The sequence below is a fragment of the Podarcis tiliguerta genome, assembly GCF_965153285.1.
Source record: "Podarcis tiliguerta genome assembly, chromosome: 9".
NCBI classification, from domain to species: domain Eukaryota; kingdom Metazoa; phylum Chordata; class Lepidosauria; order Squamata; family Lacertidae; genus Podarcis; species Podarcis tiliguerta.
This window is the reverse complement of record NC_139542.1, coordinates 46,379,938-46,395,311: the sequence shown is the minus strand read 5'-3', so window position 1 is coordinate 46,395,311 and position 15,374 is coordinate 46,379,938. Positions and strand designations below refer to the sequence as shown.

Sequence of the window (15,374 nt, the reverse complement as noted above, 5' to 3'; positions counted from 1 at the left end):
TACTTTCAGCACATTGAAGAGCTTAGAATATATTCTGCTTCTCTGGAACATAACTACTTTTAATTGAGCAAAGCAGTGCTTTTCACAAGAAGCAAGAGTTTAACATTGTGCATTCTGAGTGAGTATGTTTGGATTCTACCGCCATGATCTCTACTAGATTTGCAGGAAGGCCTACTTGGACAGAATTTTTACGTTACAAAAGTTGAAGAGGAATTTACATTGTATGTATAATCTATACATAATAATTATTTGACTACAGAAATAATACTTTTAATGCAACCCTGTGCTTAGATGCCACTATTTGATGTTCAGGATTGTAGCCATATTAAAAAAATGTGATATTATTTCTCACCCCCTCCATAATTTTCATATACCTCACCTTGTCAGTTGCTTCTAGCAGTGGCATGCAGGATTTTCTCCCCATGGGAGGGGGGTTACATTGTCCATGCAGTTCTATCTTTATGGTGCTCCTAATCTATATGCAGCCATTTCCTGTTCTGAACTCAGTAGTACTGTGCAATAACATTTCCTAGATAGTTTTAGCTTCTTTTTCCCGGACAGCTTACTTAAATGAAAGCAGGAGGAAGAAATATAATCAACAGCACTACTTGGTCAGCAGAGGTCGCTTTCTTTCTTTTCCCACCGGCATATGGACACATTGTCTGAATTTATATGCACACATATAGTTTCAGGTAGGTGGGATCATATCAGAATAATGTTATAAGATGGATGTTTTTGCAGTGTGAATAACCTTGCAACAGTGGTATAAATCAACAACAGAAGTATTGTGTGATGTAACTCCATGGAGACTAATCTACAGAAAGGCAGGCTTTGGACAATGCATAGTAAACAGATAATTCCTTTTTGAAGACTTAAAGTATTTACATCAAAAGGTCTAAGCTAAGAGACAGATCTATAAAGCCACTGTTTGGCGACTTTTTGAATAGAGTTCTCGATGTTTAGAGCACTCTCTAAAGTTGCAATGGAGACTGTTATCTCCATGCTGTGAAAATCTTCAGGCTGCTATGAAAGGATCAAAAACAGGCCTGGCTTTTACTTATTGGGTTTTGTTTAGCTGGCGACCCTATTTTATACTTACTACTGCTTCTTGGGCTTTCTATACTCAGTTAATAAAGAGCCATGGTTTTATGTTCAGGGTACAAAAAGCAGCCAAAATTATTTTTGACTTTAGACTATCAGCCAATACAAGCATAATAGCTTAAGTCATCTCTCTTGCTCTCTCTCTTTTTCTCTCTATTTGTGTGTGTGTGTTGGGTAGGGTTGGGATTCATAGTGTTCAGATGTAGTTAGGCAAATCTTTGTTTTTCAGTTACTACTGTCTCCTGGGTAGCATAACAGACATTATAGTCAAATTAGATGTGACATGGAAGTTCTGTGAATGGAACTCCTGACATCCTTTTCCTTACAAAAAGCAGCTTCAAGGGACCTAAACCAGACCTGTGAAGTATGGGATTTAACCCTTTCCCCTAGTTCTATGACATCGAAGCTAGTCTTTGCTTTAATTAGCAAAACTTGCAGGTACAAAGACTTATCTCTAGGGCCAGTTCTTGTTTATCTAGTACCATCTGGGAATTGGAGCCTGCATCATTCCTCTCAGCACTGTGTTGCAGTAATAAGAATGGCAACAGTGCTAATGTTTTGGAAAAGCTTTTGATATTATATAAATATATAGACAGGATGGGGAATTGGTGGTGTTCCAGATGTTGCTGGACTCCATCTCCCATCATCTCTTACTATTGGTCATGCTGGCTGGGGCTAATGGGAGTTGCTGTCCAACAATATCTGGAGACTCATAGTTCCCTGCTCTTATTTATACAGGCATACCTTGGATGTTGAACGGAATCTGTTCTAGAAGTCTGTTCAACTTCCAAAACATTCGGAAACCAAAGTGCGGCTTCCGATTGGCTGCAGGAAGCTCCTGCAGCCAATCGGAAGCCATGGAAGCCCTGCCGGACGTTCGGCTTCCAAAAATAGTTTACAAACCAGAACAATTATGGTACTTCCGGGTTTGCAGCGTTCAGGAGGCAAAATGTTTGAGAACTAAGCTGTTTGTAAACCAAGGTACGACTGTACTTTGCTTTAGTTTAGTATATATATTGTAATCAGCAGGGAGATGTATAGACAGGGATATGCTAGGCAAAAGTTGTGACCAGAAAGCTGCGACCAATAATTGGATCTCCTACAGGAGAGGAAATAAAAATGGAGTGGAATGTACTGAGACTTAGTCATTTTTTAAAAAAATGTAACCAATTTTTAAAAATGTAACCAATTTTGAGTACTTGAGAAAGCTAATTACATTACTCTTACTAATAATGCTGTCACTTATTGCCCAGATTTACAGTAGATATAGTAATAGTTTCCACCCGCCTTATGTGCACCTTTACAGGGGGATTCCCTATTCATATGTTTTCTAAACAGGTCCAACTTCCCACTGAATCTGAGTCTGCTACATTTTCATAAAGCTAGATTTTTACATCTTGCTGAAAGTGAGAAGAGCACAGACTTCCTGAGCTGGACAACATTTATACTAGAAACACAGCAAGCACTATGCAGTGAGAAAACCCTCATCATTTGAATCCACACTAGTTGTAGTTTTGATTCAGAATTAGGAGCAGTCTATGACTTTTTTAAAAGAGGAAAACAAATCATCATCATCAAAACTCTACCTCTTCACTTGCTCAGCCATCTCTCCACACTTTTGAGTTTTCACTGAGGTGGTAAAAGTGGGAGATCCCCTCATTAAATGTCCTTAAGGTAGGTCAGTGATCCTACCTCCTCTATTGCGCACCCCTGTTGGGTACCACAGCAGGAAAGATTGGGCGCAGTGTGCAGTGGGCTAGTCATGGAAGGAGCTGCCAATTAAAGCACTCATTTGTTTACCTGCACCCTCCCTGTAGGTGGCATGGGAATGGGGATTGGGTCCAATGAACCCACTGCCTTCTCTCCCTCACACATTGCCCCTGGAGGGCAGGGCAGGTGTGGTTCAGTAGGCTGAATGCAGGTGGTGAAGTGACCTTCTAGGTCTAGCATCAACCTTATGTACAGTACCTCTCACAGAGAGAAAGCAAGCAAGCATGCATAGGTGGTTGCAACTTGGGTACAGTCCTTGCCCCCTCGGTGCCTAGAGACAGTCAGCAAGAGAGAGGAGCTAGGAGCAGCAGTCACCCCCTTTTCTTGCTTGATTACAGACCCCTAGGCTTAAAACAGCCTCTCCCAACCTGGTGCCCTCCATATGTGTTGAACTGCATCTCCAACTCTCCCCCATCATTGGCCACGACAGCTGCGGCTGCTGGGAGTTGTAGCTCAACTCACCTGGTGGGTACCAGGCTGGGAAACGTTGGCTCAAGGGGTGAAATGCCGCAGGATGTCTCCGCGTTTTCCCCAGGAGGCTTCCTGGTTGGAGAGTCCTCCTCTCTCTACTTCTTTTTCCAGGTTCTGCTGCCGAGCGTGGGAAGCAAGGAAAGTTTGCTCCCGCTATTCCACTATGTTTCTTCACTAGCAGCAGCAGCAGCAGACGGTGCTTTCCCTTCCAAATAAAGGGGGCCGCGCTCCTCATGCTCCCCTCCCCCCAGCCTTCCTCAACTCCTTGCGCAGCTCGACCCTCGGCTGTGTGGGGACCCAGAAAGCAGCCTGGCTGCGCTGGCTACTCTCGCCCGCGCGACAAAGACGAAGCAGCGCCTCAGCAGCGCGTCCGCTGTCCCGCTGCTCTCCGAGAGAAGTTGGTCTGCAGTTCCCCAAACTGAGGCGGGGGCTCCGCCTTGGCGACCCTCCCGGCGGCCGCGGGACGAGGCAGGTGGGCGTGGGGGAGGGGCTTGGGGACCCGCCTCCGCTCCGCTGACGCCGCCGGGGCGAGGGACGGGGGGTGGGGGCAGCTGGCGAGGCGGCGGCTCCTCTCGGGGAGAGCGCCGGAGGGTCGCTGAGGGAGCTGCTGCTGCTGCTGCTGCTGCGCTGCAGGGGGACCCTCGCCTGGGTTTGGGCGGCCGCGTGGAGCCGAGAGAGGCGACATGGGTGAGTTAGTCCCGAGGGGAGGAAGGAGGAGCCCTGGTGGCGGAGAGACGCGCGAAGTTGGGGCTCCGGGGAAACTTCGACGGGAGTTGGCATGGGCTGGGCAACTTCCCGCCCTCGGAGCAGCGGCGTTGCTGCCGGGCGCCTCGCTCGAAGCGGGACTATCCCGGGTCAGAGTCGGCTGCAGCGACCCCCGCCCCGCCTTTCCCCCCACGACCGGGGCAGGGGAGAGGCGTGAGGGTGGGGAGGTGTCTTTGTGTGTATTTCTGCAACTGGTTGTCTATGGGCTGCGAGGTTAAAAGACACGAAAGAAGGCGCCCGTCGCGGTTGCTTTTATGGAGACCCGCCGTGAAATGGAGGACGGGGGTCAGTCACGTCCCTCGAAGTTGTAGAAGAAAAAGAGCGTTTGGGCAGGAGCAGCTCGCTCCGCTTCAGAGACCCAAGAAGCTCTCCTGGCAAAACAATAACCAGCGAGTCTTCCCGCCCCGCTCTACAGCTGCTCGTGCTACCACAGCCCTGCTGCCTTCTGCTTGTTTTGTTTCCTTGGGGTTTACTTGTTTACTAGCTCAGAGTGGTCTTTCGCTATATTCGGCAACATAGCCCCTGGCACAATGACAGTGGCTTTCTTACACTTTAGTTGGTTCTGCAAGGCTTCCCCCATTCCACCACATCATTGCTTTACAACAAAAACGGAGGGAAACTAAGCAGGACACTTTAAAAGTTTAAAGGATTCTTCCAGGAACTTACTGGATATGCACTGATTGGGGTGGTCACACTGCTTATTTCCAAAGTTTTCCCATGTGTAAACACTATGCAGGATTGCTACTGCTAGCAGAACCGACACACCCACTAGGCAAGGTGAAGAGACTGCCTCAGGTGGCAGGATCCACAGAGGCAGCAGATCTGGTCTCCAATGAACGCATTGCCTGCCAATGTGGCATTAAGGGCTGCGACATGCTCCTTGGAGGCCAGATCTGCTGTCCCCTTGCAGCTCCTCCAATGGTGCTTCTGCAGGGCCTCTGATGACTAGAAGGTGCTGCTGGTCTCTTCCTACCCCTAGGGAGGAAATGGCAAGGGCTGTGCTCTGGGGTCTACTGGGCTATGCACCTGCCTGGCATGATTCAAAGTGGACTCCCCCCCTCCCAGCCCCACACTGGCCTTTGATTGCCAGTTCATCTGTTGGGTAGGGATGATTTGATTTTTCAGCTTTGTTCTTGGTGCATTTCTTCACTGGTGGTGCCAGGAACTATGACAACGATGCCATTTTGTGGTTCACCTCGAAATGTCTTGGTCTGGACTTAGGATAAATAGTGCCCAGGGCAAGGCATACCTTTAGTTCCCCTTACCCCTGTGGTCAGCATTGTAAGGCCACCTGGAGGGTTATGGGCTCTGGAGTAGGTGTGATGTTGGCAGCCCTCCTGTCTTCCCTCTGCAAAGACTCATGCATATGTGCACAATGCTGATGGTCACATGCAAATGTTGTTACATGCAAGGACCACAGATTCTTGCAGATGGATAGATGTGCTTCATTTTTTCTTATGTTCTGTGAACCGCCCTAAGAACTTGTGATGAAGGGCAGCATATGAAATAGATAACAACAACAACAACAACATGGGGATAAGGAAATAGGGATAAGGTTGTACTGCCTCTTCCAGATTCCAACCCCCATCTGGCAGAACTTCCTTTGACTTCCTGGGGTGTAGTCTCACAGGTCTCCATGTTGTGGCCTGCTGCTGGCCTTCACCACTACTTACTCAGGAAGACTTCCTCTCTTAAGGCCTGGCCTCACACCACTCCTACACATTTTCTTATGATAACTACCACAGAAAATATCTCTCTGGTGGCACCTCGCCTGAAAATCTTAGGTGGCATTCAGTAATCATTAGTAGCAGGCCTGGAGCAAATTGTCCCAGTTGCCCCATGCCCAGGTTGGGTAGCTCTACAGTTTCACAGTGCTACTAAGTTGTATGTGGATGATGTATGGCTTGCTTGCTCAGCTTGTCCCATCCTTCAGCTCAGTGCAGACACTCACCTTTTGCCTCCCTAGATCACTGCAGAAAGTACCGTATATATTTTTAAAACACACAGCCACTGAGTTCACCTACCCTTAAGGCGGCCCCTCACCAGCCCAGCAGCATCATGAGCGCAAATAATAATGAATGTGCAATTCAAAGGACAATAATCATGAACATGCAATAAGAAGGAGGGGCCCTTAGTAAGCCATGTATATCTTGCCGTTTGTCAGAAGGTCGCAGAACAGTTTACTACAGAACAACATAACAACCCCTGGTTACTTGAGGTATTCACTTAGAAGGTGTGAGGCAAGCTTTGGACTTAAGATGTGTCATGTGAGACATGTGCCAAAAGTTTGGAGAGCCCAAAATCTTCCGTTTACTAAATGTAGTTGTGTAGACAATCAGTAAGACTTTTCTGAATGAGTTTGTGGGTGTAGGCTCAGACCATTAGGGGTTATTGTAACTAAGTAGCTTTTTAAACTTTGCCGTCTGTTGGTACAGGCTAGGTTTCCACCATTGATAAAAGGGCATTAGGTGTTTTGCCAGAATTCTCCTGACTCTATGAAGTTATATAGTTCAGTGATGAATGTGAACCAATGTGCCAGGGTTTTGTAGTAGGATTGGCAACTTTCCGCTCTTGGCAGGGATTCTGCATAATGGGAACATTTGGGGTGGGTTTCTTTTTAAAACAATACTACTCCATTTTCCTATTTGGGTTGCTGCATTCTGTACACATAGTCGGTGGTTGTAAACATATGGAAATTTGCAGTTAGTTATATCATGTGTAATACACATCCATGGTTAGTAAGCAAAGTTTTACTAACCGCTGTAGCCACATGCTGGGAAAAGGTTCAGAATACCAGTTTTTGGTATTCTCTGTTCTCTCTCCCCCCCCCCCCACTTTCGCTTAGTAATGTCAACCCTTTCCTTTCATAAACATAACTCAGTTTCCTTCCCTTGAATAATGACCCACCTTCCCTCCAGCAGGAGGCCTCATCATTGGAACAATAAAAGTGCTATATAACACTTTAGAGGCAGCTTCTCTTATTAATGCTACATTAAGAGCATTCTGCCAATGGAAGAAGCAGTCTTGGGGAGCACAGGACCCAACTCCTAGGGGCTGGGGTCCCTCCCCCCCAATAAAATATTTGAGGGGGCCGCCCACCCAAGTTGATGGACATTGCCATTCAAATGGCGTGTGTGATTGATTATGCTGGGTGGGGCTTACCTGCCCCCCCCCCCATATTTTATTCAGGTTGGCAGCCCTGTTGGGGATAGATGTCAGCATGGAGGTTTTTTTTTGAAGTTCAGCAATGTATTACATTTCTGCTTTCAGAATATGGACCTGTCTTTAACCTTACTTGTAAAAACAAACCCCTTCAACTTGTGTGGGTGTGTTTATGTGCAGTATTCTGACTAAACATTAGGAAAAACTTCCTGATAGTAGAATGGATTCTATGGAAGGTGGTAGACTCTCCTTCATTGGAGGTTAAGCATAGGTCAGGTAGCCATCTGTCAGGGATTCTTTAGCTGTGATTCCTGCATTTCAGGACCCCCTTGGGACCCCTTCAATCCATACAGTTCTATGATTTGTTGTCCACTATGATTAACTAGGGTTTAGGCTACAAAAGCTAAAACCAGAATAGCCACGGATTAGCTGATAGTCCGTGAATAGTCAAGGACTAGATATCTGAGTTTTCCTACTTCTTAGGTCCTATGCTTATATGAATTTAATGCATTAATGACCATTGCAGTAGGAAAACCTTAAGTTAATAAAACTAATTTTAATGGAGATGACTTTCATGGCTCTTCTCCATTGCCTTCCCCACTCTGCCTGCTTTGATTTGTTTTTCCTCTACTAGGAAACATCCCATCTCTGGAAGCAAGGCAACAGTTCACTGCTTCCAAAGAATGTCTTGGGTCTGAATGTAGTTCCAAGATACAACAAGTACCGCTGGAGGAGAAAATCAGATTATACTTTTTCATGCAACAGTGCCCATAAACTGTGGAATCTAGAGTATTAGTTTTAAAAAAAATGGACAAGGAGAGGGGTAACAAAGTCAGCTGCAATTTGTTCGTAATGATTCTTGCCTCTTTTTATTCCTCTGTGTCTCCAGTACTTGATGCCAGCATGCATGTAAATTTTGACTGACAGTAAATCACTAAGTATTGTAAAGTCTTCCTGCTCTAGTGGCTTAGATGTTGCCAGGATACATTTTCTGAAGATAGCTTTTCCTGGGCCAAAACTATTCTGCCTAGATAATATATGAATTTCCTAGAACAATAGTTCCTAAATGTGTCTTTTTCTCTCTCTAAAAAAAAACACCCATGGGGAGAATTTATGCCTGGCATGGGAGATACATGACATGATCTTCTGACATATTTTCCTTTGCTCCAAAGCCTCTGGTCGGGTGAGGGTGTGTGTGCTAAAGTAATGTGGGGGAGTTACAGAAACCCTCCTTCTCAAAGTTTGTTAGCTGGCTGCAGGAGGTAGTAAAGGTAAAGGGACCCCTGACCATTAGGTCCAGTCATGGCCGACTCTGGGGTTGTGGCACACATCTCGCTTTATTGGCAGAGGGAGCCGGCGTACAGCTTCCGGGTCATGTGGCCAGCATGACAAAGCTGCTTCAGGCAAACCAGAGCAGCACACGGAAATGCCGTTTACCTTCCTGCCGGAGCGGTACCTATTTATGTACTTGCACTTTGACGTGCTTTAGAACTGCTAGGTTGGCAGGAGCAGGGACCGAGCAACAGGAACTCACCCTGTTGCGGGGATTCGAACCGCCAACCTTCTGATCGGCAAGCCTTAGGCTCAGTGGTTTAGCCCACAGTGCCACCCGCGTCCCAGCTGCAGGTGGGGAAATGTGTAAATACAGGCATGATGTCTGTTCTCCTGATGGTGGTTATTAGCAACTTGTGGGGTGATTTTGATAAGGGAGTTGCACAGGGGGAAAGGGTTAACCTGTTTCCCCAGTCGCAGTTCCTTGACTTGAATTACCAGTACCCCCTTTCACAAGTGCTTCAAAGTAAAGAAAAGCCTTGTGATATTTGATCACGTATGTCCTGCTTCATGAATAGTGTGGTCCTAAAACCACAATCCTACAGGTATGTACCTTGGAAAAGGACTGTAACACACAACACACACACACTTGATATAGCTTTTAATTCATTATTGGATTAAATATTCATGCATTTGCATAGGAATAGGCAGGGAGGGGGGAAATGCTTTAAAATAGTTTTTACTCATGCTTCATCAGTAACTGTGTTGTGTGGAAAAATGCTATTAATGTATTTTGTATGTACTCACATTAAGAATAAATTTAAATCTGCTCTCTGGTTGTGGGTACTTTTTACACTCATTAAGGTTTTCAATAGATTATTTTCCCATTAAGTTAGATAACATAGGAAGTTGCATTGTGCCAGGTGAGACTGTTGTTCCATCTAGCTTAATATTGTCTACACGGGCTGGCAGTGGCTTTCCAAGGTTCAAGGCAGGGGATTCTGCCAGCTGTACCTGAAGATGCTGAGGACTGAACTTGGGACCTTCCATATGCAAGACAGATGCTCTGCTACAGAATTACTGTCCTGTCCAATGGATTGTCTAAAACTGCAGTCCCAACCCCACTTACTTGGGAATAAACCTCAATGAACTCAATAGGACTTGCTTCAGAGTATAGGACTGTGTTGTAAATGCTGCAGATCTTAGTGAATAAACATGTGTAGAATCTAGTGGCATAAAGCAAGCGTCCATTTAAATTTTCCCCCACCATACATTTTATTATGGTTAAAACATGTAACCTCCAATTAAAGTGTTGCCTCTGAGTAAGTTATACTTAGAGTACACCCATTTAAATAATTTGATTTAATCATGATTAACTGGCCTGTTTATTTCAGTGGGTCTGTTCTGAACCATGGCTTAAACAGAAGCAACCCAAAGGTTGATTAGATCTGATGCAGTGAAAGTAGGAAAAAATGCAGGAAATTTATACCTGTTTAGTTCTTCATGGCGGACTGTGTGTGTTTTAAAGAGGCATTCATTTCGGCACCATGTGATTCAGGAGAAGTTTAGACAATCTGGCAAAGGAATTGGAAGAGCTCTCAAAGGATCATGTAGGCTGGGAAGGGGGGGAAATGCAGAGAAGAAAGTTGCAAAGTTACTATATATTTGAAAAAGGAGACAACTGGTTGTTTAGTCTTGTCTACTAGCCTGGGAAAAGGAAGTGATGAGTTTAGATTATAGAAAGGAGATGTAATGTAAACATCAAGAGAGAGAGAGAGAGAGAGAAATCATAGCTTCGGGATGAGTTGAGCAATGTAATAAATTACCTTGGAAAGGAAAATAATATTTTTCCTCGGAGTTTCAATTTTATTTTAAAGTTGGATAAGCATACATTGGGGTGGTTTGTGTACAGGACAGGGGGACCCATACATAAGCTCTTAATTCTGTGTCTGTTTGGGCATAACATTGCAACTGAAGTGTAGTATTTTCATTGTTCCAATGACAAAAGTGCAGATAACACATAATCAAGAACTGACAAGGTAGAACTTGCCATGTTTTACTATATCAATTGTACCATTACTGGTGTTATCCAGACAGAGTTTGCTTTTGATGCCAGACGTACTAACTTTGAAACCTCAGTAGCTTCTTATGTGAATTAATTTTCAGCTCTAAACATGATTGCATATTCAATGCAATCTCTTTGTGGTGTGTAAATCATGCTTTTCTGCCTCTCCTGTGTTTTTCTTCTTGAACCACTCTAAGCTCTTATAACGATAGCGTGTAGTATGTGTGCGTGCAAGGGGTTTTGTTTGTTGGCAGATCTCTAGTTAAGTTTTTTTAAAAAACAAAGAAACACCACAAACTTGGTTACAAAAGAAGCACACATTTTATTCATATTAAAAGACTGAAATGTTGGGATTTTACTAGAGTTAAATATGCACGCACTATTGCTCTTACTGATAAGTTGTGTGGTACAGTCCCTAAAAAAATGAGTTACAAATCCGGCTACCCCCAGTTTGAATCTGGCCCTTGCAGTGAACTAGCTTGTAGGTCTTAGGTAGGGCACCCTTTCCCAGTCTCTGGCTCCCTTTCTGCTGTATGTGGGCTGTCTATGCAACTGGTTTGGGTGGGCAGACATATGTAACCCAGCAGTAATATTACGAGTAGCTCAGCGAATCTGTCCATTACTGTTGTTTCATTGTTTCCTTTATGTATTAAAAATATAATTATAGACTACCTTGCAGAATGGTAAGTATTATAGCAAGAAAACATATGTAAATTGTTTTGGAAATTTTGAAAGAACTAGTCTTCATTATTGTTACTTTTATTATACTTTGTCATGCAGATCGCTACAAATGACAGGTTAAACAGCAGCATTTCAATTGCCCGCTTTAAATTTGTGTTTACTCTTGCAAAGTGAATTCTTGTTGCAACAATATCCAAAGCTCCCTCCTCTGAGATATTACTCATGCCTTTTTCACCAATTGGAAACTGCCAGACATGTGTTTACAATTGCAACTCAGCAAAGTCTCTGGTGGGTATTAAAATATGTTGTGTCAGGACTAAAAGTGATGTACAAACGGTAATGCCTATGCATAGCTTGGTATTTAAATCTTCATGGAAGAAAATTAACATATTAACTGGTGTCTGCTTCTGAGTACTAAGTGCTGCAAGATCTTCACCCTTGGCAGAATTAATATATGTTGCTGGTGCCTTGGTTGAAAATGAATCTGGTGCTCAAGAGCATAGGAAATACAAGTTATGCCATTACCGATAAAGCACGACTCCTTTGTGTTTAACTTATCAAATCCCCTTAGAGCAATTTGCAGCCCTTTGTTAGAAAGCTTTTGAAACCTTGCTGGTGTGCCAAGTTCAAAAAGAACTTATTTCACTGCATATGTTTGTCCTGTGACGTCCCCCCCCCTTTGTTAAAAATAATAAGAAAGGATTGATTCTGAAAAGTGCTTTGAAATAGCAGTACTTTCTTCAGCAGAGCCTCTGTTTTCTGCATTTTGAGCTGCCTTCCTAGGCTATTAGAGAAGATAAATGCAGATTACTGAATTTATCTGTTTCTTGTAGTGGAATATGCAAAAAAGACAGGTTTTTCTTTTTAACCAAAACTGCAAGTTAGGCTTTACAGTGTGCATGCACACGAAAGCTCATACCAATAACGAACTTAGTTGTCTCTAAGGTGCTACTGGAAGGATTTTTTTTATTTTGTTTTTTCTTTCTTACTTAAAACACATCTCACATGTTATTCATTACAATTTTTTTTCAATATAAGCAGTATATAAATGAATAAAATAAATGCAATTCCAAAGTGGGTCACAAATTAAAACAAATCTGGCTATGTCATAAAAGAACATAAAGGTTACAGCTAACAGCCGTTGGTGCTAAAGTCCACAGAAAGCCTGGCATTGAAAGTTTAAAAGAGTAGGCACTAGCCATATCTCAAGGGAAGGGTGTTCAAAACCTGAAGTGCCATCACCGAGAAGGCTCTCCTGCATATTGCTAAATATTTAGCAGGTCTCAGCTAAGAGAGCCTCCCTCAGCTAATTTTTTTAATATATTTTTGGTCTGTACAGCAGAAGGTGTTCTCTCAGGTATCCAGGCCTCAAGTTAAAGGGTTTTGTACGTCAGTGCAAATAGCTAGAAGCAGGCAACCACAGGCAGCCAGTGTAGCTGTTTTTAGATGTGCTGTTAAATGTTTGCAGTAAGCTACCCAAGAAAGAAACCTTGCCACTACATTCTGAACTAACTCAAGATTCTGAACGAAGTTCAAGGGCAGTCCCACAAAGAACACATTACGTTAGTCCAGTCTTGAGATTATCAGTGTGTGGATCACCAGTGATGATAAAATAAAGTTTTACATGTCACAGTTTGAAAATCATGGCAAAGGTTATCCCAGCATCAATAAAACTAAGCTGCCTATCGCATTTGACATGAATAGAAAAAACCTCTGTGTTTGAGTAGAATGGAGCTTTTAATTCATTCAGAAAGGCAAACAAATCCTCCAGTTTTCTCACATTCAATTTAGTTATAATGTAGCATGACTATAAGTAGCTAGAAGTTTGGGCTGCCATGTGAAATTCATGTCCAGTAATAAAATGCATTCCTAAAGCAACTAGCTGCATGCATTTGCTATCATGCAATCTTGCTCTGAAGAGTTTCCATTTGAAACTGAGAGGGCATGGAGAATCTGTGCAGTGTAACTTTTCAAAACTTTGCATTTTTGCTTCCTGTTTTCATCATTACATACACATGTTTTCAAATATCTTTTACTCAATTTGTTTTGATTCATACCTTTTAGCTCCAGTCCTTTGTCTTTATACCTAATTTTCTCCAAATAATGCATGGAAGTGATCCCCTGGCTGAGAACCACTGCTCAAAATGTCTTTCACAACAGGCAAAATATACCTTTCAGCCTTTGGTTTCCTTCCACTCTGAAAACCTTTTGTGAAACAAAACTCTTGCCATTAAGTAAAAACAAATTACACAAAAACAATATAGCAGCCAGCTGAAAAATAGGAGTTAATTTACATGATATGTAGGACAGATCTTGCATGCAGAAAGCTGGTTTCAATTTTAAAAAATATTTGCTTTTAATGTGCTTAAGTTACACCTGTTAATAGTTGTCATTGCTATAGAAATAGTATTGAGTACACAGTGCATTAACTTGCAGGAGTTCAATACTGGATTGTGAGGAAAATGTTTGACAATTAAAAAAAGCAGTGGAAAAGAATCCATCTGCATGTTAATTTGTAGAAATATGTGAACCTGTTGTTCAAAGTGGTAAAATACTCTGAAGTACTCTGTAAAAAACAGACTACTTCAGAGAAAGAGTAATACTTCCTCTGCTGTTGAGATTATTTAAAATTAACTAGCATGCAATAAACAAAATGAGATACTGGCACTTTAATAACACAAAAATGTGTGTGTTTATAATCTGTCAGATTTATTGCATTTAATAACACTTTTGAAATGACCACATCAATCTGCAAACCAGAAGAATTTGTGAACAGGAACCATCTTTGCTTATAACCAAAATATAATTTGCCACATAATTTATTCCAAACACTTATTAGATAAGCTTTTTGCAGTCTGAAACATAATATGACCTTAAGTTTCACCATGGAAATATGCTCATCAGACTGTGGTGGGATCTATGTGAAAATGCTTTTAAATAAAAAACATTTTAAAAAATACACTGAATTTGGCATAGCTCACTATCTCTCTAGTGTCACATTTGTATATCGCACTTTACAACACATTTTAAAACATTTTATTTGCAGCTGTATAGCTGAGTCATGTATATATAGTTTTGATAGAAGGGTTATCTCCATCTTTTATTTGCATCAATATATTGTTTGAAGTTGTAATGTAGAAGCAGTGGGGCTAGAGGACACGTTTGAAATTTTGTGTAAGTTCTGTGGGTTCCACTCACAAAATGGCCATAACCCAGAAATATGTGGTTTGGGGCATGGCATAACAAAATGACTGCTATGGGATTATGGCATAACATAACATGACTGAAACATCTAAAAGAGAGGCAGGGGAAGAGGACCCACGAAAGGTGTGGGCCTGCCCCTCACTCATGAATTGTGGATTTTTGAGGAAATACATGTTGACACAGTTTACAGGTGCCGTAGGAGGCACTGGTGAGCATACTGGAAGCAGCAGCTGCCATGCTGATGACCCTGTAAACAGGCCTGTGTAGAGAAGGGGCAGCCAGGCATACTTGCCCCAGGCCTTGGAGAGCTAAACCAGCCGGGGCCGCCACAAAGGGCCTGCTGGACTTAACGCTGTCATGCCAATAACTTTATTCTAACAAGACTCCTGACCCGGGGCTCTAACAAGCTCTATATGGGCCTGCCCATAAGCACTCCAAATATAACACTAACAATTTGGGGCACTTAGTTTGAGACTACAGAATCCTAAAATGCAAGGCAGTGATTTCGCATTGCTGTTGCTACTACAGTGGTACTTCGGGTTACGAACTTAATTCGTTCCGGAGGTCCGATCTTAACCCGAAACCGTTCTTAACCTGAGGCGCGCTTTATCTAATGGGGTCTTCCGCTGCTGCTGTGCCGCCGGCGTGCAATTTCCGTTCTCATCCTGGGGCAAAGTTCGCAACCTGGAGCAACTACTTCCAGGTGAGCGGAGTTTGTAACCCGAAACGTTTGTAACCCGAGGTACCACTGTACCAGTTAACAGCACCAAAAAGAGGAAGCTAGTTCTCCATTTTGCTGCAGCTTTTACCACTTGCTGCTACAAAAAACCACCATTGGCAGCAGATGGGAGTGATAAATTTCATGCTCAGTTTCTTGGTTTTT

At 43.1% G+C, this 15,374-nt stretch overlaps 1 protein-coding gene across 1 annotated transcript in view; it reads left to right on the top strand.

The window, feature by feature from the left end:
* Window positions 1-3,810: 3,810 nt before the first annotated feature.
* GPM6A (glycoprotein M6A) overlaps window positions 3,811-15,374 on the top strand; it is a 170,876-nt gene continuing 159,312 nt past the window's right edge. The window contains exon 1 of the mRNA XM_083457562.1: window positions 3,811-4,029. Within this exon, the coding sequence (XP_083313688.1) occupies window positions 4,026-4,029 (4 nt within the window). The 5' untranslated portion in view covers window positions 3,811-4,025. The remainder of the gene's footprint in view (window positions 4,030-15,374) is intronic.